This window comes from Ambystoma mexicanum, chromosome 2p (genome assembly GCF_040938575.1).
Source record: "Ambystoma mexicanum isolate Mex_15411 chromosome 2p, UKY_AmexF1_1, whole genome shotgun sequence".
NCBI classification, from domain to species: Eukaryota; Metazoa; Chordata; class Amphibia; order Caudata; family Ambystomatidae; genus Ambystoma; species Ambystoma mexicanum.
The window spans coordinates 543,811,864-543,834,427 of NC_090923.1; the positions used below are offsets into that span (position 1 = coordinate 543,811,864).

General features: G+C 44.5%; 1 protein-coding gene across 5 annotated transcripts in view; it reads left to right on the forward strand.

The window, feature by feature from the left end:
- Window positions 1–22,564, forward strand: part of LOC138566537 (calpain-1 catalytic subunit-like) — an 845,562-nt gene that overhangs the window by 398,501 nt on the left and 424,497 nt on the right. For all 5 annotated transcript variants that reach the window (XR_011301953.1, XM_069643985.1, XM_069643987.1 and 2 more), the window contains 3 exons: window positions 19,401–19,486; window positions 19,572–19,649; window positions 20,852–21,018. Coding sequence is in view for 4 of the 5 variants with exons in the window: in XM_069643985.1 (XP_069500086.1) it covers window positions 19,401–19,486; window positions 19,572–19,649; window positions 20,852–21,018 (331 nt within the window). In the remaining variant the exon portion in view is untranslated. The remainder of the gene's footprint in view (window positions 1–19,400; window positions 19,487–19,571; window positions 19,650–20,851; window positions 21,019–22,564) is intronic.

Genomic DNA, 22,564 nt, shown 5'->3' on the forward strand with positions numbered 1-22,564 from the left:
CTTGAAGTTCTCCTCTCACCATCCAATACTTGGTGATTTTAACCATTGGGCTTACCCAATGGATTAAAGCTCCTCCTCATAAGGAAGGACGCATCTTAGACTGGGTTTTTACTTTCTAACCTGAATATTACTTCACTGCATGTTTCGTTATGTATTTGGTCTAACCATTCTGTGATCACCTTTTCACTTGTACCTCCTGATAAGCTAGCTAAAACTAATACCATTCGGAGGATTTCTACTAAACTTAGAAATATCTATAAGATCTCCTCTGAAACCTTCACTAATACCGCCCACCCCTTGATTAATAATCTTATTTACTTGCATGAGGTTTGCTCGCTCACCAACCAATTCTTGGACATCACAACTCGAGCTATTGACACCTTGGCTCCAGTTGTGGCAAAATGCAGTAAACCTGAAACTTTAGGTAAAACCTGGTCCACTGATAATATCCCTGAATTGAGATAAACCAAAAGGTGAGCTGTAAGAGCTTGCCAGCCGACTCTCTCAGCATACCGTACGGCGGCCATTAATTATAAGAACTCTTTTGTATCTGCTGAAAAGGATGACTTTGAAGAAAGAATTAGCTCTGCCAAATCTCGTCAGAAAGAACTCTTCTCCATTCTTACGGGGTTTGAGGGTAAAATCAGTACATATCCTGCTGTTAAAAAAGTGACACCTGGTGTCTGGAAATCCAACAAGGTTTAGCTTTCAAACTTAATTCACACCGAGCTACGATCATGGCTCATGGTTCTGATCCGACTGTAACGGTTCTGGATAATAGAAATCTTGAGAGTTATTCCTTAGCTATGTCCTTTAAGTCTGATGAGGTCTACTACAGTGAAATCTCTGAAAAAGACCTTATAAAGGTGGTTTGTGATCTCAAACAGTCTTGTAGCCCTGGTGATGTCTGTCCGGCCAGCATCATAAAAGATGCCATCTATTGTCTGGCTCCTTTCATCACCAAGATTGTTAATCTTTAATTCTCTTCATCAGTGGTACCAGCCGCTCTAAAAAAATTATGGATCACCCCAATTTAAAAAAAAGAAACATTAAATCTGAGTATTGTGAATAATTTTCACCCCAATACAAAAGTCCCTTTCCTACAAAAAATCTTAGATAGGGTGGCATATCTGCTGTTCCATAACTATGTGGAGGAATCTAACCTCTTGGGTCCCCTATAGTCAGGAATTTGTGCCAAACATGGTAAGGAGCGACTGCCATGCTGGACCTCAGAGCAAATCTAACCCATATTGTGGATTCAAGATGGGTAGCTCTACTTATGCTGCTTGATCTCTCATCGGCTTTTGATCATGTTGATCGCGGCCTGCTTCTTGAGAGATTAGAGTAAATAGCAAATTGCTCAAAACCTGCTCTTTCTTGACTGGCTTACTTTTTAGGACCTAGATCAGCAAGAGTGGCTATGGGAGGATTCAAGTTTCCACCAGAGATACTTTCTTGTGGTGTTCCTCGGGGAGCCTGTCTCTCGCCTACCCTTCTTAACTTATGCACCCGCCATCTCTTCGACCTCCTGGATGATTGTGGCATTAAATAAACACATTTAATGCGGAAGATACCCAAGTGGTCCTAGAATTGACTGGTAATTATGAAAGGGACTCTCGTGTTGTTGATCAAACTTATGATATCATAAAACGGTGGATGAATGTAAACTGCCTTGCCTTAAACTGGAACAAAATAGAGCTCATGTTAGTGGGCTCTAGTATATGCTTAGATAAACTTGATGCTAAATACGATCAATTAATTATCTCGGATTGTGTCATTAAAACAAGTTTGTGGGTGAAAAAACTGGGCGTCGTTCTTGATGCCAACCTCAATATGAAAAAGCAGGTTTCTCATAATAAGGCCACTTGCGCATATACCACTAAGCTCATAAAACAGATCAAACCATACTTGTCTAATACTAATGTTGCCACACTGGCTACAGCTCTTTTCAATTCTAAAATTGACTATTCCAACAGCCTGTTGGTTGGTACTTCCAAAAACAATGTTAAGACATTGCAGGTTGTTCAAACAAACGCAGCTAGAGCTGTCTGTGGCATTGTGAGAGCAGAACATATATCTCAAGCTCACAGATCTTTGCGCTGGCCCTCGGTTAAATGCTGAATTACCCACAAAACTTTATCTCTGACTTGAAAAAAAGGCTGTCTAATCAAGCTCTTGGGTACTTGGTAAGTAGAATCTAGAAGGCTCCGGCTACTCAGGCCCTTTGTTCTAATGTCCTGGAAAAGCTCTCTCAACCACATTATAAATTACAGAACTTTGACTGTACTAGCATTGATGTTTGTTCCCCGCTTATTTGGAAGTCCATTCCACTTGACCTTAGAAATATTTCTGACCTTTGTCACTTTAAGAAAGCCATCAAAATGTTCTTTGAAATTCTAAGGACTAAACCGTTGTAGGTCTCTGCTTTTTGCTTTCCCGGTTTGACCTTTTTCTTTCTATGATTACTTTTTCTGTGCGCACTGAGGCCTTTTGGCATGTTGCGCCTTATAAAAAATGCATTCATTCAAGGGCCGTAATGAAAAAATTGTTGGTGGATAACCGAAAAAAAGGAGGGTGCAGGAATTTCTTCTGCACCACCCCCATATGGGTGCTATCGTTTATTGCCTGTACAGAGGGGTACATAGAGCCTGAGTTCCTACCACCATTTCCCAGCAGCTACTCCAGTGGTTATAAGACAGACACAGGTAACGCCTCCATCATTTACGATTTCTAAGAACTGGGATTTTGAGGTAAGGGGAAGGGTAACTCCTTCAGTGGTTAGGGCTACAGAGAGGTTAAAAACGTAGAGCGGGGAGGGGATAACTCCCATGTCTACTAGGTTAGCAGATAGAGGAAGAGTGGAGGAGCAAGAAAGAGCAAGGTCGATGATTAGAAGAGCGGAGGAAGGATTGAAAATGAGAGAGAAAGAAGAAGTTAGGCCTCTTCCTGCGAGGATAGTAAATAGGCTGCAAAGAGTGGTAGATGCGCAAGAACAGGAAAAAAATGAAGGAAGCACTATGGCTAGCGGAGGAAGAGGTAGTGCTATTACAGCAGCAGAGAGATGAAGAGTGGGAGGAAGTGAGAAGACAGGAAGGTGGAGACATGGGCAGGTTCTTGTTAGATTGGACAACTCGGTTATCAAAACAGTTGAGGTGGACATGGGGAACAGGGATGCTGCCATGGGATCAGAGGTTGATTAAGGAGGATGGGAGATGACACCCTATGGTAGTGCTGATTATGCTTCTGGACCTGTAGTATGGATAGGGGATGTAGAAGCCGGAGTAGACGATGGAGAGGAATGGGATGTTGAGTAAGGAGAGCAGGGTGTAGGCAACCTACCTCCCGTTCCAGTAGCAGTGATAGAAAGCAGACCATGGAGCCATAGGACACACCATAGTGGTAGGGGAGAGATGGGTAAGCCTCAGTTAAAAACAGGTATAACTCTGTTTCCGTTGCTCCATAACGGTCTGGGAAGGGCGTATATTATGTCCTGTGGTCACACATGGACTGGAATAATTTGATGAAAACACTCCCTTCGCTCACTAGAGGGGCAGGGAAGTGGATTTATTCATTGGAGAAGCATACTGCCGGTGTCATGTTGTCCATAGGGGACATGGAGAGCTTATTCACGGGCCCAAAGCTAAGATAATTAAATTGGATGAAGATCCAGCCGCACACATCCAGTAAATTCTTGAGATGTGGGGGCAGAAATGGGAGAAGCATGGGACAAGAATGTGGTGATTTTTTTTACCACATGCTGAAGAAGGGGCTTCCGAAATAAGTCCAGCATGATAGTAGGGATGGATGCCAAGAGTTGGCCAGAAATTCAGACACACATTGTGCATTTTTGCAAGAGAGGACTGGAAGAAGAGAGGGAGAATGTTGAGCAGGTACAAAGAGCAGAGGTTAAGCTCGTTCAGAAGAAATAGGCAAAGATAGAAAGGGCGGTCATTACAAATTCTATGGAGGGGGCAGCAGGGTCAACTTGAACAACAGGGACCCAATGAATCGGGTGTGACGCAGAGTTGGGTGGACAGGTATGTTCCAAGTTGAAGGCCAATGAGAGGGTTTCTAAGGGGCAGAGGAGAAATGGGTCCCTGGTTTAATGGGCCAGCAGGAAATATTTATGGAGGATTTTATGGAATCCAGTATTGGTCGTGTGGAAGGTTGGGACACATGTAATGGCATTGTTGTGAACAGCCACATTACTTTAACATGGGAGCTCAACAGATGCAGTTCCGACCCTGCCATATGCCCCAGGATCTGTGCAATTGCAGCAGGCACGGGTTGAACAGAACCCATTGACTGGGGCTGCACAGACCTTTGGTATCCCACCGACCATGCCAGCACAAGCATTAGTGGGACATAGGATAAGAATCCTTTATCCCAAGGAACAATTGCGCACTACACTGGAGCAAGTGTTCAGGGGGAATCCTTTTTCTCTCCCAGGTGCTAATATGTACCAATAGTAGGAAAGCCCACAGGGATCTCTGATGTGTCCAGTCCTGTTTTACCACCAATCCGGAAGAGGAACCCTGGGTAGGTGTGCAGGTAGGTGACCAAATGTTTTCATTCATGGCTGACACAGGAGCTACCAAGCCTTGTATTAAGGAAGGTGAGTTCCCCTTGTCAGGCAAAACGATTGACACACAGGGATTCTCTAGGGCTGTCCTGTCGGTTCCTTATACTAAAGATCTTTGTATCAAGGTGGGTATTCATAATTTATCAGCCCCTTTGTTGTATTGTATGGATACCCCAGCAAATCCTTTGTGGAGGGACATGCTGAGCAAGTTGCAAAATGTCGATTGCCTTCATGGAGGAAGGTATTGTATGCTCGACCCCAGGGTTATATCTGGTAAGGAATCAGTGTGTTGTCAGACCTATTGTAGCAACAGTGGGAGTAGGGGGGTTTCCATGCATTCAGAATTGTTTCTCTATAGGGTCATGGTTTTGTTGTGTTTGGTCCAGAGGATTTGAAATTGGGCCTGGCTAATACCATTTCAGTATTTATTGTGGCCTGATGTGCCACAGGAAGTAACTGCAGGCATCATTGAATGGGTAGTATAGCTCAGTGGCACCGCGCTCATCTTGTAAGTAAGACAACTCAGAGCAACACATGTTCGAATACCGTGTCCGCCCTTAGAAACCTCTTCGGTATTAGGCGCGTTATAAAAAAACAATTATAAAACCAATTATAATTCTCTTAGAGGCCGTAGTGATTAAGAAGAACTGGGTGGTTCCCTTGGACACAGATGAGGAAGGCAGAGTGACGCACAGTTCTGTGCATCGATCCAACCGTATCGCTAAGGGAATTGTCTGACAAGCAATTGTTCAAAGACACTGAAGAAACCGGAGAAGAGGGCCTTTGAAATTGGGGTGCCTTGCCAGATAACGATAGAGCAAAGGCAAGTATCACAGACCATGCTCATTGTTAAGAATACATCACCGTTTTGGAAGGAGGATTTGGAAAAGTGCTGGAATATTTGTTGTGGACCAGCAATCCTCATGATGTTGGGCTGCTAAAGAGTGTTGGAGCAGTGAGGATAAAATTCAAACCTGGTGCGATATTACCACGGGTTAAGTAGTACCCATGTCCAAGGATGTGGTCAAAGGCATTTATGAGACCATTATTGCACTGTTAAAACAAGACATAATACAACCCTCTGTGTCCCCATGCAATACGGCTATCTATCCTGTGAAGAAGGCAAAGGGGTCCAGTTGGAGGATGGTCCAGGATTTGCACCCCCTCAATAATATTGTTGAGGCGGAATTTCCAGTGGTACCAAATCCTGCCATCATTCTCTGGAAAATCCCTACTGGGTCGACCCACTTCAAGGTAATTGATTTGAAAAATGCATTTGTTTCTGTTCTCTTACAACATGATTCTCAGTTCCTCACAGCGTTTACGTATCGTGATCAGAGATTCGAACACACAAGGGGTACTGCGAATCTCTGAATATTTTTAAGAGGGTGGATTTGGGGAATTTATATGTGTCCAGTACCAGTATTCATTATGTGTATGATTTATTAGTCTGCAGCACTTCAGAGGAGCAGTGCTAATGAGACTCAATAACAGAGATGGGTCTAGTGAAGTGTGCTGCCCATACTAATCGCGCTAATTCAATAGCTCTCGGAAATGATGCCACAGACAAGGCAGCAAAAGAAGCAACATATTTTCTTTTCACAGATTCCCGGAAAAGAGAAACCGTGTCCCAACAGATACAGTTCCCAGCCTCGTACACCGCAGTCCTGGTGCTCGAGATAATAGAAATACAAGGGAAAGCTCCTAGAGAAGAACAGGAGATCTGGAAAAAGAGAAGATGTGTTCTCACACCCACAGATTTGTTTTGTAGACAGGAAGTGTGACGGGGAAGGTAGTATTGCCTGTAGAGCTGTTTCTTTTGACCCTAGAGCAACTACATTACCGGTCACATACTTCTCGATGACAAATCGCAGCAGAGCTCCAGCAGGATTGATTTATCCCTATCTTACAAGAACAGGTAAGTAGATTTGTATGGAATTGTGTAGGGTGCAAGGTATTCAATCCTTGAAATGCCATGAGGTTGGCGAGGGGATCTTGCCCAGGCCCTCTGGTCCATTCAAGGAGCTCCACATCGATTTTGTGAAAATGATAACGAGGTGAGGTAATTTAGATATCTTGATGTGGTGGCTTGTCCATTTTCCCGGTGGCTTGAGGTTGGTCCCTGCATACATCCTGGAGCTAAATCGGTAGCGAGATTTCTGGTGAGAGCTATTTCCAAGGTGGGTAATTTGTGAAATTCTAAAATCCGACAACAGGGTCTACTTCTTTAATGCCTTGTTCGCAGAAATCACATTGCTGCTAGGAATAAAACATTGGTTGTGCTCAGTGTACCACCCACAGGCCAGCGGGATTGTGTAGAGGCTTAATGGGGGTGGGGAGTCCTTAAGGCCTGGTTAGCCAAATTGTGTGCAGAGTTAAATAAATCCTGTTTCGTTTGCCTCCCACTGGCTTTATTTTACATACAAAACCAACCAGGGAAAGACCACCATTTGAGCCCTCACAAAACCATGACTGGGCGTACGCTGCATGCAGCTCTCTCACCTACATGTATGATATCAGATGCACACAAGAACGGAGCGGTCTTGGGAGAGGAGTTTAAGGAATATCTTTACAGCATTAATGAAAAGTGTTAACATTATATCATCACAGGGTGTGTCGTCTCACCAACAGACAACAGGAGAATGAGACGATACTACCGACTATCAGCACAAAACACAGCTTCTCCCCAGGAACAGTCTATATCTGCACCTTTGTGCATCGCTTGAACAAGCAGCTTTTCCATGGGCTGTATACAGTGGCCTACGCGACTCTGACTGCCGTGAATGTGGAGGGCAATAAGAGTTGGATCCACCTGAAAGACACTCAGAGGGATACTGGCAGTCCTCCACCTGCACAGGAGCATGAGCATAAGCAGGCATAGAAGTAACTTGCACCCTAAGGATTCACAGTTCCTTACAGTGCAAAGGGGGGGGGGTGTGAATGTAGATCTGGCGTTTTAAATAATTTTTGTATAAGAAAAGGAATGTTTAAGATTGTAAATTGTGTAACAATGAACGTTTTTGTGGGGGTTTTTTTGGTCCTTGGTTCATCATGTCTGAAGATGACAAATTGGCTAATTTTATGAATTCTGAGGAGAAAATGTTAAGAGGAAGTAGAAATGTTGATAACAACATTTTTGATAATGATAATAAGTTACATTTCATAATGAATGCACATGGTTTTGCAGCTGACAACGTATGGTATAGCCATATGAGGAAGGTGGGGAGGGAGAGAGATCCATAGGATATTGCTGCATCTGCTCTCTCATCCTCCAGTGGTTCCTAGCGTGTTTATACTGACTGAGGTAGAGGTGGCAGATGCGCTATATCTAGTGCACTTAGCCCTGTGCAGGGTTCGAGGGTCGTTTAAAGGGCAGTCAATTACAGAATCAATCATACCGAGTGACGATAATTGTTCAATGGTCGAGCGGGCACAACACACAAATATTAGGTGTACTCAAAGAGTTCAATTGATCTTGGAAGGAGCTATTTTTTCTAAAATGTGATGGGAGCAAGGGGTGAAGAGTTGCAGAGCTGGAGGAATGAGGGGATTCTCAGAAGAAGGGGGGCAAAAATAAACAAAGATTGTGGGACATTATAGAGAAATGATTTGCACATCTGACATGGCTGAAAGAGCCTGACAAACCTGTTAAGATACAGACACGTACCCATTTTTCTCTGTTTTCAGGGTGATGGCACAGTGCCAGTTGGCAGAAATGGAAACTGCAGTAAAATGCTAGGCATTGCAGATTTGGCTGGAGGTACGGCTGCCCTTCCAGACAACTTTTGGATCTGTGGACAGAATGCATACAGGCAGTTGCCTCCAGCCTGCCGAGGTGTGCGCAGTCTCTCTACCCTTCATGTGCCCGTCCTTGTGATCCCTGAAGAGAACTTAATTATGGCCCGTCTAAAGCCCAAATTTACATCTGTGCCCCTTGCGTCCCCTTCACCAACGTACATGGAGAAATCAGAGACAATGTTTGATTGCGAAAATCCTGGACAATTACAATGAAGGAAAATGTCCAACTACCTCTCAGCAGCATCATCACATGCCTTAGCAGACATTCCTGATTGATGTCAGCTGTTTAGCCACACCAAGACTTTTTCACCTCCCTCCTGGCACCTGGCGTCCAACCAGCAGACAATGCCAAATGGCTCCAGGTGACCAGGTATGAACTCTAGCTCTTCGTGAACACTTCGGAGTCCGCGTTTAGTGCCATTAATGGAGAACTACGGGCACTGAGGCTCATAACTTTGCAAAATCGGTACATACTCTGCCTCTTGACAGCAGTATGCTGGAAAATCGGGAGCACCTGCTGCACATTTGTGCCTCCCAATGACACAGAAAATGGCATGCTCACAGAACTATTGCTGCCCTGCATAAACAGAAAGTGATCATGGAAACTGAGGCTGAGATCACCAACGACTCATGGATTACTACTTTATTCTCATGGGAACCTCCATGGTTGAGGCTTGGTGTGAAGATTCTGATGCCTATTTTTGTCTTTTTACTTCTCTTTTTGTTCCTGCTAACTAATCCTACGTTGTTGTTCTGCCCAGGTATGAACAGTTGCTGCCATGGTGACCACAACCATGTCCAAGGATGGGGCTACCACTACTTCATCCCATACGGGTACTCAAACTGAAGCTGTTTTGTTTCCTCCACCAAATTGGCATGCTTGTGTGGAGCAGCGGGTAGATTGCAGAAATGGTGGAGGTACGAGTTGGGTTGATTCAGCAGAGGAGTATGCCCATATTGAGACTGGGGTGAGAGATGGTTGTAGGGATGTTCCCCAAGAAGATGATTAGGATTTGTTAGCTAAAGTATTAACTAAAGGGGAGAATGCTGGGGTGGTAAAGGATGGTCCCCATTATTACGAGGGATTCATGTTGCGCACACCATATTGATGACAGGGGGATGGAAGCGTATTGCAAATCCATATGTATTGAGTGGAGTCTATTATGGATGGAATATGTTTTAGTGTTACAATTGTTTAGAAATTATACATATTAGATCTTCACGCACGTAGAAAGGTACAATAGTAAATCTGCAAATGCAACACAAACACAATCCACACAATAGGGTGCTGCTGCACATTAATTTTAGGTAGCAGAGACACTCATGACGGAAAGAAGAATGATTTACTTAGCAAGAAGGTCAGAGTACGAACAGGACAAGGTTTACAGTCCCACAAGGGAACATATGTAATCTCGCTCATTAGAGGGGGATAGTCATTTCTTTGGTGGTAATAAACATGAGGCCGGGGGCAATGGTATCCAGCAGTCACGTGTTTTTACAGGTCATCAGAGGCTGTATGTGGCTGCATAAATTAGTCAGTCTTTTAGAAGCGCCAGGAGTCTGGGGAATTGAGATTGCAATCAGTAGTTCAGAGATGATCCTGTTTATTCAGACCTTCCATTATTTGCTAAAATACGTAAGTGGACCATGTGCAATCACACTGAAAGTTAAAGGCCTTACCATGTACTGATGTTATGGCCTATTACGGAAGAATCCCAAGAAGAGGTGTGTTTTGAATATGGTCTGAAGATAATAATTGAGATAAGACTGTCCAATGAAAATGGAAGAATTGGGAAAAAGATGGGATTTCTTTGAAGAGGTTTTGTCCAATCGTATTTGGGGGATAGATTGTAATAAAGTATCTGGGAGTTTTTTAATTATTGCAAAAAGTGTATAAGAGGCCAAATGATGTTGTATTCTTGAGACTTGGGTTAGTTTGGTCCTCCAACACCATCTTAACCGCTCCCTAGAGCTTTGTACAATAAACTTGCTTTATGTATAACTGTGTACTCACTTCCTAAGTGGTGGGCCTGTTTTGGGTTAAGGTGATTAAAGGCCCATCCCCACATCCACAGAATGAGTAGCCCGAGTTATCTTTTATCAACCAGCATAAACAAAACACAATGTTACCCACGCTCCCCTTGTGTAAGCAGTGCAAATTGCCATATAATTGTCTCTATTTTGCTACTGTTCTGAACTCTGGTTCCTAGTTGATGCTAACTAGAACCCATCTAGCACAATGCTTAGCCACATTTCCAATGGACCAGGAACGAGTTAGACCTGGAACATGCCCATTCAATATGAGGAGAAGCTAACATAGCAACACATCTGCTTAGACGACACTGCATACCTCATCCTATGCAAGATATGCCCACACATAAAGTACAGAGTAAACCTGCCAGGAACTGTACAAAAGAATGAACCTAAGCAGAAATACCCTTTCGAACCATAAAACGGGAACACCAGTAGGGGACACCACTTCACGCAGGGTGGTTACACAGTAAAGGATGTGACGGTTTTGATGATGATTTATGAAACAAGACACAAAAGAATATTGGAACTCAAGGTTTTGAGAATACTTTACTCAAAGTACATGGTTTGAACAGAGTTTAATGTCTTGCTATGATAGGTGAACTTTGAAGGCTTGCCCATCAGGCAACATACCATATATAAGGGAAAAACAGAATCTGAATCTGAATGTATATTGCAAGTTATTGTAAATGAGAAAGGTATTAGAGCAGAGCACTAAGCCCAAAATTAGACAACATGGAAACCATGTTTGCTAGTGAACGTTTAACATGAGAAACAACTCAGAAAGAAAATTAACATATTACTTTCTTTGTTTATATTTTTGCTATGCCAGCAAATTAGTTTAAGAAAATGCTTACACCTCCAGAATAATCTTGAGCTCATAATTATTATTTCTTGCCTTTCTATCCAACTTTGAGATATTTACCTGGCAGTCTCTCAAACTGTCTAGTATCCACAACACATTCTATTAAACGATCCATGGGCTGGTTACTTCCTAAATATGTCATAGTAAAATTCCACTCTTTGTAGTTATGTCTACGCAAGCACAAGGATATAAAACGTGATGTGTATCCAGGGTGCACGGGGAACAGCTGCTATGCAGTACAGGTGGTCTCTGTGTTGGTGTTGTCTCGTGTGCTTCTCATTCTGCGGCACTATGTACTAAAAATAAATGTTAATCACTGTAGTGACTAGAGTACTCAAAGCTCCCTTTCATCCATTCTTGTGGCCGCCCCCCGTCACGGGGACGGTAGCAGAACCTTTTGGCAGCGGAAAATTGAGCTTCCCCTTTAAATTTTGTATAGTATGTGGGGGCGTGGCTCTGGATGTAGGAAGGCCCACTAGCACCGCCCTCTGGCGCCTCACCTCAGTCCCCTTTTGGCACATCGGACGCTCGTAAACCTGGCTATACTGTTATTACAGCTCCTGGCATACCAGTGGAGGATGGTGGGTGGGATATATGCAGTAAAGAGGACTTAGGACTTTGGGTACTCTAGTCACTACACTGAGTAACTTTTATTACTCATACGTCATATGTCCCATACCCTTTTCTACATCCTTGCAGATTTTTCCACCAGAAACACTGAACTGGGTGGGGAGTGAAAGCCTAACTGGAGGCAAATAGGTTCCTGAGAACTGCCTGTCCAAAATCTGCATCCCTCCTAGAACTGGTGTCCAAGGAGTACTGCCTGCAGAAAGCCGAAGTTGTGGCTCAAGTTGCTGCCTTGCTGATAAACTCCCAGGAGGTGTGTCTCTGAAATGCTACAGCCGAAGCCTTGTCCCGCTCTGCATGCGCGTAAATACCCGCCGGCACCCTCTTGCACATGGCTGTGTAAGCTTGCAATATGGCCATAACCATCCACCGAGCGATAGAGCCGTTGGGCGCCTGACTACCTGAGGTGGAGCCACCATGAAAAACAGCACCTCTGATTTCCTGAAATGTTTTGACCGGGAGAGGTAAAACCTGAGCACCCTTCGCTGATCCAAGGAATGCAGGTGTCTTCCTGCTTCTGATTAAGGATTAGGGAAGAAAACTGGCAAACATAACTTCTGATTCAGATGAAAGGGGGAAACCACCTTGGGTAAGAACTTGGGGTGAGTCAAAAGGATCACCTTGTCATTCTGGAAAACATTGAAAGGCTTGCACGCCAATAGGGCCTGAAGCTCACTAATCCTATGCGCCGAGGTTAGAGCCAACAGCAGAACAATCTTTTGAGTTACCCATCTGATATCAACTGATGCCAATAGAACCACATTCAAGCATAACATTGGCAGTTGTCCGAACATAGCTGGAACATAACCGCCAAAGAGCCTGCCCCACCTATGATGCAAATAGGCGGCATTTGTAATTCTCCTGTGATGCAAAGAGGTTGATCTCCTTGCTGCCCCACGTCTGGAAGAGCAGAGACAGGGAGCTGCTGTGCAAATGTGCAAGTGTTGGAGCCCAACCTACTCAGCCTGTCTGCTTCTGTATTGCTGTCTCCGGTAGATGAACAGCTTTGATCCAGCTCTCCTGTGACGGAGCCCATTCCCAGATTGTGACCGCCTCCATGCAGAGCACCGTCAAACTGGTCCCACCTTGTTTGTTCAGGTAGAACATTGTAGTTGAATTGTCGGTTCTGACCGAGACAGTCTTGTCCCTGGTTACTAGGATAACGGCCCTGAGTGCTAAGCCCACAGCCCTGAGTTCCAAAAGAGTTATGTGGGAACTGGCCTCCACCTTGGGCCACGAACCGTGAATCGTATTTGCGTTCAGGGCCACCCCCAACCCTGGAGGGACGAATCTGTTTTCACCACCAGCGAGGGCTCTGGAAAGGTGAACAGAGCACCCACTGACACATTGCTGTTGACGAGCCACCACTGTAAATCTGGATGAAGTGGAAGTGGAATGGAAAGGCTGTCTAATCTCGACCCCCATCTACTGGTCCTACTATGACACTAGAACAAGCTGAATAGCTGATTGCCTCTCATTTTGAGACTGGCATGCTGGACAGTCAGTACGCAAGAGGATATGTGCCCCAGCAAGTGCTGAAACCACCACGCTTAAGTAGAGTTGGTCAGGAAATCTCGAATCGCCGTCCAGATAGACTTCAAACTTGCGACCGTAGGGAAGACTCTCTATGCCACTCTGTCCCACCTGACCCCCAGAAATAGGAGATCTTGGTAGGGCCGAAGCTGTGAATTCTGGTTGAGGGCAAAGCATAGCTGGTGAAGGATGTCTGCCAACCTTTGGCAAGAGTGAAGGACCTCCTCCGATGAGCTGAATCTCACAAGCCAATCGTCTAGATATGGATACAGATGGTGGCCCTCCAATCTGAGAAGGCCAGCCACTGCATTCATAAGTTTGGTGAACACACAGGGGGAAAAGTTAAGGCCAAACACCAGAACCTTGTATTGGAAATGGTGCATCATAATGTGAACCACAGCCATTTCCTGTGTGGCTGAGGATGGGGCAATGCGGATATGCATCTTTTAGTTCTAAGGAACACATACAGTCTCATGCGCACAGTGACTCCGCTATCTGGGCTGGCATAATCATCTTGAAGCGTTCGTGAGGGAGTGAGAGATTGAGGAAAGAAAGATCCAGAACTACTCTAAGGCCCGCCTGGTTGTTCTTAAGTACTGAAAAAATTCTGGAATAATTACCAGATCCACTGTCCAGAGGAGGCACAGGCTCCACCGTCTACATGTTCCAGTTGTAAGGCTGCACCCCATCGACACCACCAAAAGGTTACAGGGATTCAAGGAAAACAAATTCCACAGCCAACTGACCCACAACAGGAGGGATGTGATCCCAATCCTGACCCTCATTGTTTTTTTGTTGTCAGAGGGCAGTGTGTTGGAGGGGGAGCAGAAAAAACCCTTGTGGTGTGTTGCTAGACTGGCCTTCCTATCCTGGAAGCCCGTGAACCCGCCAAATGTTCTTGGTTTATTTTTCGGATCTGCCACGGCTTTGAGAGAAGGGCTTGGGCACAGGTTTGGTAAGAACAGCCAGCGACTTGGCCTTTTGGGTGGATGTCTTCTTCTTTGTTAGCTCATCATCCGTTGATGAATGAAACAACTCCGAACTGCACGTTGGAAGAGAACCTGGCTGCATGCATCCAAGCGGTCCTTCGCATTTCTGCTCCTCTCCCCGTAAATGCCCCTGCTCGCAGTATCTATGTGGGAGACTGTGGACTCAATGTGGTCCTGCACAACCGTTCTAGCCTCAGCCAAGCTTGCTTTAAGTGCTGCCTGCTTCTCGAGAGGCAAGTCTGGGAGGAAATCACAGCTTTTGATTAGCCAAGGCGAGCTGAGCAGCAGCGTTGGCTTGTTTTAGATGAAGCTCTGCATTGAGGTAAACCTTCTTCCTGAAGGATTCCAGCAGCTTGTCTTCTTTTGCCAAACAGCTGGTTGCGGACGTAACCACTGAGAAGCCAGAAGGCTTGGAATATAAATAAGCAGCCACCACCACTGAGAGTGTGGGTGAGAATGAGCTGCAAGCAGAACCTGATAGCTCTCCAGCTGCCTAAAATGGTCATCCAGCCTTTTATTAAGTTGGGAATTGGCACCTGGTTTTTCCCAGACCTTCTTTGCAAGTTTAAGAATGTCCTTGTGGAGAGGGATGCTCGATCTGCTTGCTGATCTGAGAGCTAACCCCTCCGCCAGTACTTCTGGTTCCTGCTATCCCTGCTCTGATTGTGGCACTCCAAGAAACTCGGGCCTTGAAGACGGTCATGAAAAGCCTTGACCGAGGAAGATGGCTCGTCCTCATCATTGCTATCGTCAGCGTCATCCTGCGACTGGCGTGGAGTAACCGGGGTGCCAGGTAGCATACCCGGAATTTCTCCCTGCTGATCAGCGCCCTGGGAGGCTGGCACCAGGGTTGGTTGCACCAGCATTGGCAGAGGAAATGAAGGCGGTATACGGAGGTGTGGCAGAGGCAATGGGACCTGCATGGGGAGTGGAGGTGGGGCCGCTGAGAGCGGAGGAACCAGAACCCTTGGTGGTTGCAGTAGTGGCCCAAGAGGAGGTGGCCAGGGAGGTAGCATTTGCGGGAGAACATCCTTCATGAGATCCTTTATGTACCCCGCCATTTGCTGCAACCTCATGAGGGCCAGTAAAAGATTGAAGAACCTTTCTTTGCAAGCTGATTGGTTGGGTTGAAGTGGAGGGGGGTCCCCAACCTTCCGAGGCACTGGGCCCTCTGGCTAGCTCATTGTACTTAGGGACCTGTGTTGGGTATCCCAAACCACTCAGAAGGAGAGGGTGCAGCATGCTACCTCAACTCTGGGCCTGCTTCCTGCCACGTCAGCACTGCCATGTACTTGGCTGCCATTTTGAGGCCTGACACTATATCTTGAGGAGGAATGCGCAGGGTCCAACCACCAGTGCCACTGTAGACTTTTTATGACTGGGTACTGAAGATTTTGCACCGACCTTGAAAGAGACTCTGGGAGACGTCAGGCTCTCAGTCGAGTGACTGGTAGTCTACTTCTCGCGCCTGGAACTGAACTCGGAGAGAGCTCCGGAAGGCCCCCTGCCCTCAGATATACTGGTAGTCAGAGCGTTCCCCGGCGGCACCTCAGGCTAATGCCCAGACACAGAGCCCGAAGGCCCCTAGCACCCTGGGCGGTACAGAGCTAGTTAGCCCCTTGGAAGTAGGCCCAGAGGGGTCCATGGGTCCCTCAGCATGCACACCGGTAGCTTTGACCGCCTACTCCAAGTGTTAGAGCCTGAGTTACCCCTCCCAGCCGGCAACCCCGGGAAGAAATCGCCATGCAGGGGTGCGTTAGTAAACAATGGGCTTACCTTATCGTGTCAAGAAGATTTGGACACGTCTTTAAGATGAGCCAGAGGCGATGTATTAAAGATCTCCCACCAGCGGACTAAGCGATTCTTCAATGACTGCGGAGCAAGCGTGCTGCACTCTGCACACACATCTCAATGATGATCGGGCCCCTGGCACTCTAAGCAAAGTGCATGGGGATCTGATGCAGGGAAGGAACGGTCGCATGAGATGCACCTGGTAAAGCCTCCCGTGACTGACATGCACCGGGGGAGCCTAGGTACCGAAGGGTGGTGAATAAGATCGAAAAAGAAAAACACGGAAGCACGAACAATGATGCCCACGCAAGTTGCCAGGTACGTTAACATCCGAGCGGAAAATGGGATTGAGGTGAGGCACCGGATGGCGGGGCTTGTAGGCGTTCCTACGCCCAGGGCCGCGCTCCCGCACGCTATACAAAATTTAAAGGGGAAGCTCAATTTTTCACTACCAAAAGGTTCCAGTACCATCCCCCTGTCGGGGGACACCCACAAGGATGGATGAAAGGGGACAGGATGTATGAGTAGATTTTTGAAGATCTGCCTTACCCTGGACTGATGCCAGTGTTCCATTTACCGGACACATAAATACCAGTAATGTTCCCATCAGTTTAAAAAAGGTGCTAGTGATTATATTGCTTTTCTGAGGCATAAAAGTCACACAGCGTTTGCACATACCTATGAAAACATACAGATCACTATGCATAGATAACAGTGTAAAGCAGTGAAAATTGCAGTAAAGCAGTCAGTATTGGGCCTTCAGATTAAGCAGCCAGGATTTGAAAATATAATTTTTTGATGCAGGAGTTTTCAGAAGTGCATTTATACCTAAGAAATAAACATGCTTTACTACTTTCTCGCTATGCCTTTTAACTGCAAATATTTTAAAGTTGTCTCTCTGTATCTTCAGGGTTCTATATGTAAATGTACAACTGTTAGATAAGCTGATCACAGTACTGCATTTCTTGCATGCCAGCCTTGGATGTAGAACTCGCAGAACAATTTTTCTTCCCTCACTTTTCCTATTTACCATTTGATGATCTTTGTGGCTTTGATAGCTAATACATAAATCCCTCAAAACATAATATCTTCGGTTAGTTGAGTAAAAGGTATCAGAAGTTGAGATGTTGTGACTGTATGTACTGTTGTGAGTCAGAAGGACGCAGACTCTGATAATCCATTTCACTGAAGTATTTATTTGAAGAAAAAGGAAAATGCCTATCTTTCTCTATGAAATGAGACATCCCTACCTAACAGAACTAAGGTGCGTGTCAGTTGTCAGTGAATATCTTAACAGAATTGGTCCACTGTCCGTAATAACCTTTTCTATCCCTACCACTAACTTAATAACTAAAGACAAACTTCAGTTCAATACTTTATTTTCACGTAGTCTCCGGTGACTGTTTTTTATCAATTTGTATAATTCTTTCAGTACTTCATGGGACTTTGATTCCTGCTTCCTTTGATAATGGATGTCTGTTACTTTCTTGTCTTCCTTTTGGTTTTCTTTATCATTAATCGCTCTTCTCTTTCCCCATGGTAAAATTATCCAATACTTATGATTCTCTACTTCGTCACTCTTTTCCTTTTTATAGAGTTCACAATCTCTGGTCTCTCTCTGAGACTTGTCCTTGAACCTATTGTCTGTTCCAACTTTGTCTTCAGACTTTTTTTTTATATCTGGACTCTCTTCTTTAACTAGCCACCCTTTGCTTTGACTGATATCAATATTATCATTCCAAGAATTATTCTCAGTCACGCTTCTGTGTATTGCTCTGATAAGCTTTTCTCTTTGACTGGGACGAGTATGATTGTTCTCACAATGATTCTCGTTGGTTTCCCTGGACTTTAATAATTTAGCCTCTTTATTTTGGCCTGGATGAGAATGAGCATGCAAATAATGATTCTCTGTCCCCGGCCCGGTCTCCCATTTTCCCTTGTATCTGTTGCTGTCCCAAAAGCCCGAATTTTTGTTTTTCTTTTTTCCCATTTGTCTGCATATATATATATATGCAGGGGTAGACGCATGCAGTCTCCCCCAACCCCGACCTCGCCCACCTTACCCCTATATTTTTTTATTAACTTTACTCCCCCCATATATATATATATATATATGCAGACAAATGGGGACGGGCTTTTGGGCTTCAGTCTTTTTGCCCTCAGTCATTTTGGGTGTTTCCGGTATTGTTGGAAGATTCTGTAGGGAGTTTCTCACAGGAACACGAGTGACTGTCCCCAAATGGGAGTCTCTCCCAGTGAAGTCACACTTGCCCCGACTGCTATGGAGGTTGTTGCGGGGCAGGCTAGTCTCACAAGGGGGGGCTCCCCTGTGGGTAGAAGGGAAGAATTCCAGCGATTCGTCACAGCACCTAAAGGTAATCTAAAATATTTAATCTAGCTGAGGCTACCAAACTAAAACCTTGAAATCCATCTGGACAAATCTCTGCTGTTAGAGCAGAGTAAACGCTGTTAATGTCCTGTGGCCCAAATTCCTTATTGCGCATAGGGCTCCATCAACAAGTTGTCCTCTCCCCCGACTAGGGGATTTATAGCTATTAGCACCCCATCAGATTGTACAGGTGCTAATAGCTTTGTTTTTTAAATTTGTGAAATGGTGTGGTAGGTGTTTCACAGGTTTAAGAAAACTGCAAAACCAAATGGCCACCATGTAATAAATAGAGAAGGGAACTACAAGTTCCTTCTCCCTTTCCATGGTTGCCATTGGGGAAGGGATGGGGCGGAATGGTAGGGGAGGTGGCTATGTGGGAAAAAGTAAGTCCGGGGAGTAGCGGTGGCCGGGATGCAAGAGCACTGGGCAGTGGCAGCCAGAGGAAGAGCAAAGGGGGTTATTTTATTATAAAGCGAGGGGACACACGAGTTTAGGGCGCTGAGGGAGGAGGGGGCTTGTGAGAGAAATTGGCAGTGGCTGTGGCATCCGGCAGATCTAAGTCTTGAAAAGCGGTCAGTTACAAGGCCCCTGAATGGCGGGGACGCCATGTGACATTAGGAGCCAGGCACTAGTGGGAATTAGTCTGGGGCGGCTCTAGGCTACTAAGTCATGTTGTTCTTTCCATTTAGATAACGCATGCTTTTGTGTTGGATCTAGCTAAGGAGTAATTCAGGACTAACTAATTGATTGTAAATAGCAAATACACTTTTTTTTTAACCTGGTGTTTTTTTACAGGTTACTACTGAGGATGGTCCTGTTCAGCTACTCCGAATCCGCAATCCATGGGGACATACTGAGTGGACTGGCCCGTGGAGTGATGGGTAAGTGGAGCAACACTGGAAAATGACCTACATAGGTCTTTTTGAAAAAGACGCTTTTTAATTGAGGCGTGATTTTCTTTTTCAGGGCCACTGAATGGCATAAACTGGATGTAAATGAAAAAAGGACGATGAATGTTGTATCTATGGAAGATGGAGAGTTTTGGTAAATTTACATTTCCTATCAAAACTGGGGAAACTAATATATTGTTGGCATGCTTCTGGACACACATCAACATCAAGCTGTAGCATATTTAAAAGAGAACACCATACATGAAGGACCAGACTAAGCGTCCATCATAGATCCATTTTCATGTTATTTTATTTTGCAAATCTTAATACGGTACACTTAATCCTCTCTTTGTTTGACTGACTAGTAAGTTAATATCTGTATTTTGGAGTAGAATTCCATAAAAGGCTCTGCATAAAATTCCTATTACATTACCGAATGAAGACATACTTATTAATATAATCATAACTCCATACATACTACACAATTAAATACAAAAACTGTAACAATCACTAAAATTCATCAAGAATAAATGTGCACACCAAGTACATCATATTACGTTAAAACTCACCTGAATTTAGGTGAAATATAGTCCATAATGAATTCGACCAAGGACTGTCTGAACTACCTCATCCTTATTGAAGCCAGGATACAATTCTCTAGTAACCAACAGACTCTTAGGCCTGGATTCACAGAACGTTTTCCTATGGTATTGCACCATTAAAAAACACTTCCATGAATGAGGCCCTTATTGTCCTCAACCCGCTCTTGGCGCCTATCCACCAAGACCTTCCCCAGTTTTTTTAGTGACACATCACAGTTACCTTTTTTAAACCATTGGACAATATTCGACATTGACCAAGTTGTGGGTAGTCGTCTAGTAGTATAAATAGCCTGAAATAAATGAAAGAGTAGAGGAGCCCAGGTAAACCAATCAGATGTTCATCCTTGGATTTGCTAATAAACAAATTGAATTTAACTCAAGACTCTGATTAAAAATTCTTGCCTCAGCAAGATTAGTCTCATAAAATTAGATTCCTTGAATGTGGCATTGTGTACATTGACCAGGTTCCATTCCCCATGGGTAAACATCATAGTTAATAGCAAAGGAGAATGATAGCTTTCCACCCTTAACATAACCTCAAAATCCTTGATACGCCACCAATTTTTGTGCCAGATCAGAAAATAATTATTTGGATCATTCAACGATCTTACAAAAGTATTTTTTGCTGCAGGGTCTGAGATGGTGCGCCCATTCACTATTCAAAGGAAATAGTCCACTAGTAAATGTACTATTCTACATTTCTGACTTCAAACAATATCGCTCATGGTTTCTCTTTTTCATGTTCCTCTATTAGGATGTCGGTGGAAGACTTCCAAAAGAATTTTCAGATGATGGACGTCTGCCACTTGAACCCACAGAGTCTTCCAGGTGCAGGGGCTATCCTGAAGCCGTGGCAGTGTGCAATGTATGAAGGTCGCTGGGTGAGAGGCATGTCATCTGGTGGAAGCATTGAGCAAAAAGGTAATAGTTCACTCACCTTAGCGCTTCAAGACATTGGCTGAAATAAAGCCTCATGGTTAAATACATTTGCCACACCGAGTCTCTGGAATGCTTCTTCCTGCTACTAACAGTCTAGTTTTTAGTGAATTACAGAACCGCATCTGCTAACATTAATGTGTGCAGTTTTCTTGTAATTTGCTTTACTTTTCTGGTCCCATGTGTTTTGTGCAGTTGTCTTTGCTCCACTTCTTCTGGATCGGTGGGGCTCTATGCCCAATGAATGCCGAGCTTTGAAGCCAGTCTAACCCTTCGCCACTCCCTTCTTTTCCCCTCCCTCACTGATGCCACGATCCGTTTTGTGCTCTTCTACCTCACCAGCAAGAGACAGGGGGGGGTCACCTCTTCACCCCATCAAGCCTGGTGCTCATCCCCCAATCCCAACTCCCAATTCCAGCTCTGTTACGTGCTGGTCCCTGATTGTTACGTGTGTGGCCCTACAGAATTGGGATTAAGACACTAATCACTTTCTGTTGAGTGGGTGATTGACAGTTTGTGTTTATTCCTTTTGTTAAGTGTTGTGATGAACTGCTCTGAGTGATGCCATCGCTCACCTTGTGATGTGGCTGAATAATGAAGTCTTTGCGATGCTATGTTTCACCATTGCATGGTGAATACATTATGGATGGTTTGCAAAATCGTCACTCGAATTTTGTTTTGACCATGTGTATTTTTGATGCCATTTTATGCCACTTGCGTTCAACGATTTAACGTTTGTGATCGGCATTGCTTGCTTGGTGTTAGGATTAGACATTGGGTGGTTGGTGTGGTCGTCATTTGATTTCTGCTCAAAATTGGAGGTCCATTTCCTGGGTTGTAAGGTTAACAGTTGCCAAATCCGAGTCTACAGCTCATATACATTCGCCCTTGCATCAAAAATGAAAATCTCTGAATTTTCAAATGTGATGGAAAATTCCATAAATATCACTAAAAACGTAAACACTGTGTATTATATTCAACAGCTCTTTAACTTCATTTAGAAAGACCGTCAAATGGAGGTTAGTTTTGACAAACCCATAAGTTAGATGAAACACTATTGCTTTCATTCAGAAGATTACAACACGGATATTGGTGTTGGAATGCTGTAAAACATGTTTTGCTACGTGCACTTTGTTAATGTAAACAAATTGCAACATTTCTCATTCCTGCAGCACATCCTGGTGGGGTTATAATCCATGCATACATCGGAAGATGTGTAAATTGTAGTTTTAAAAAATACTTTGATATTCTAAAGGTTGAATTGGCACAAATGTATGATTTGTGGACTGCAATGCAAACGACAAGGATTCAACCGGAGTTGTAGAGAAGATGGTCTGGCAGATTTTACAGAAATTTGAAAGGGAGTCCGTGTATTTTTTTTAAAAAAGCAACAAAAGCCATCTCTGTACTTTTCTAAGGCACTTACCGTCCTGCTGGTTCTGGGTCACTGATAGACTGGCAGTAAAGCAGAACAGCCTTGTGGGGGGCGGAGGGGTTTAAATGGAATGGAATGTATTTACAAAAAGCCTTA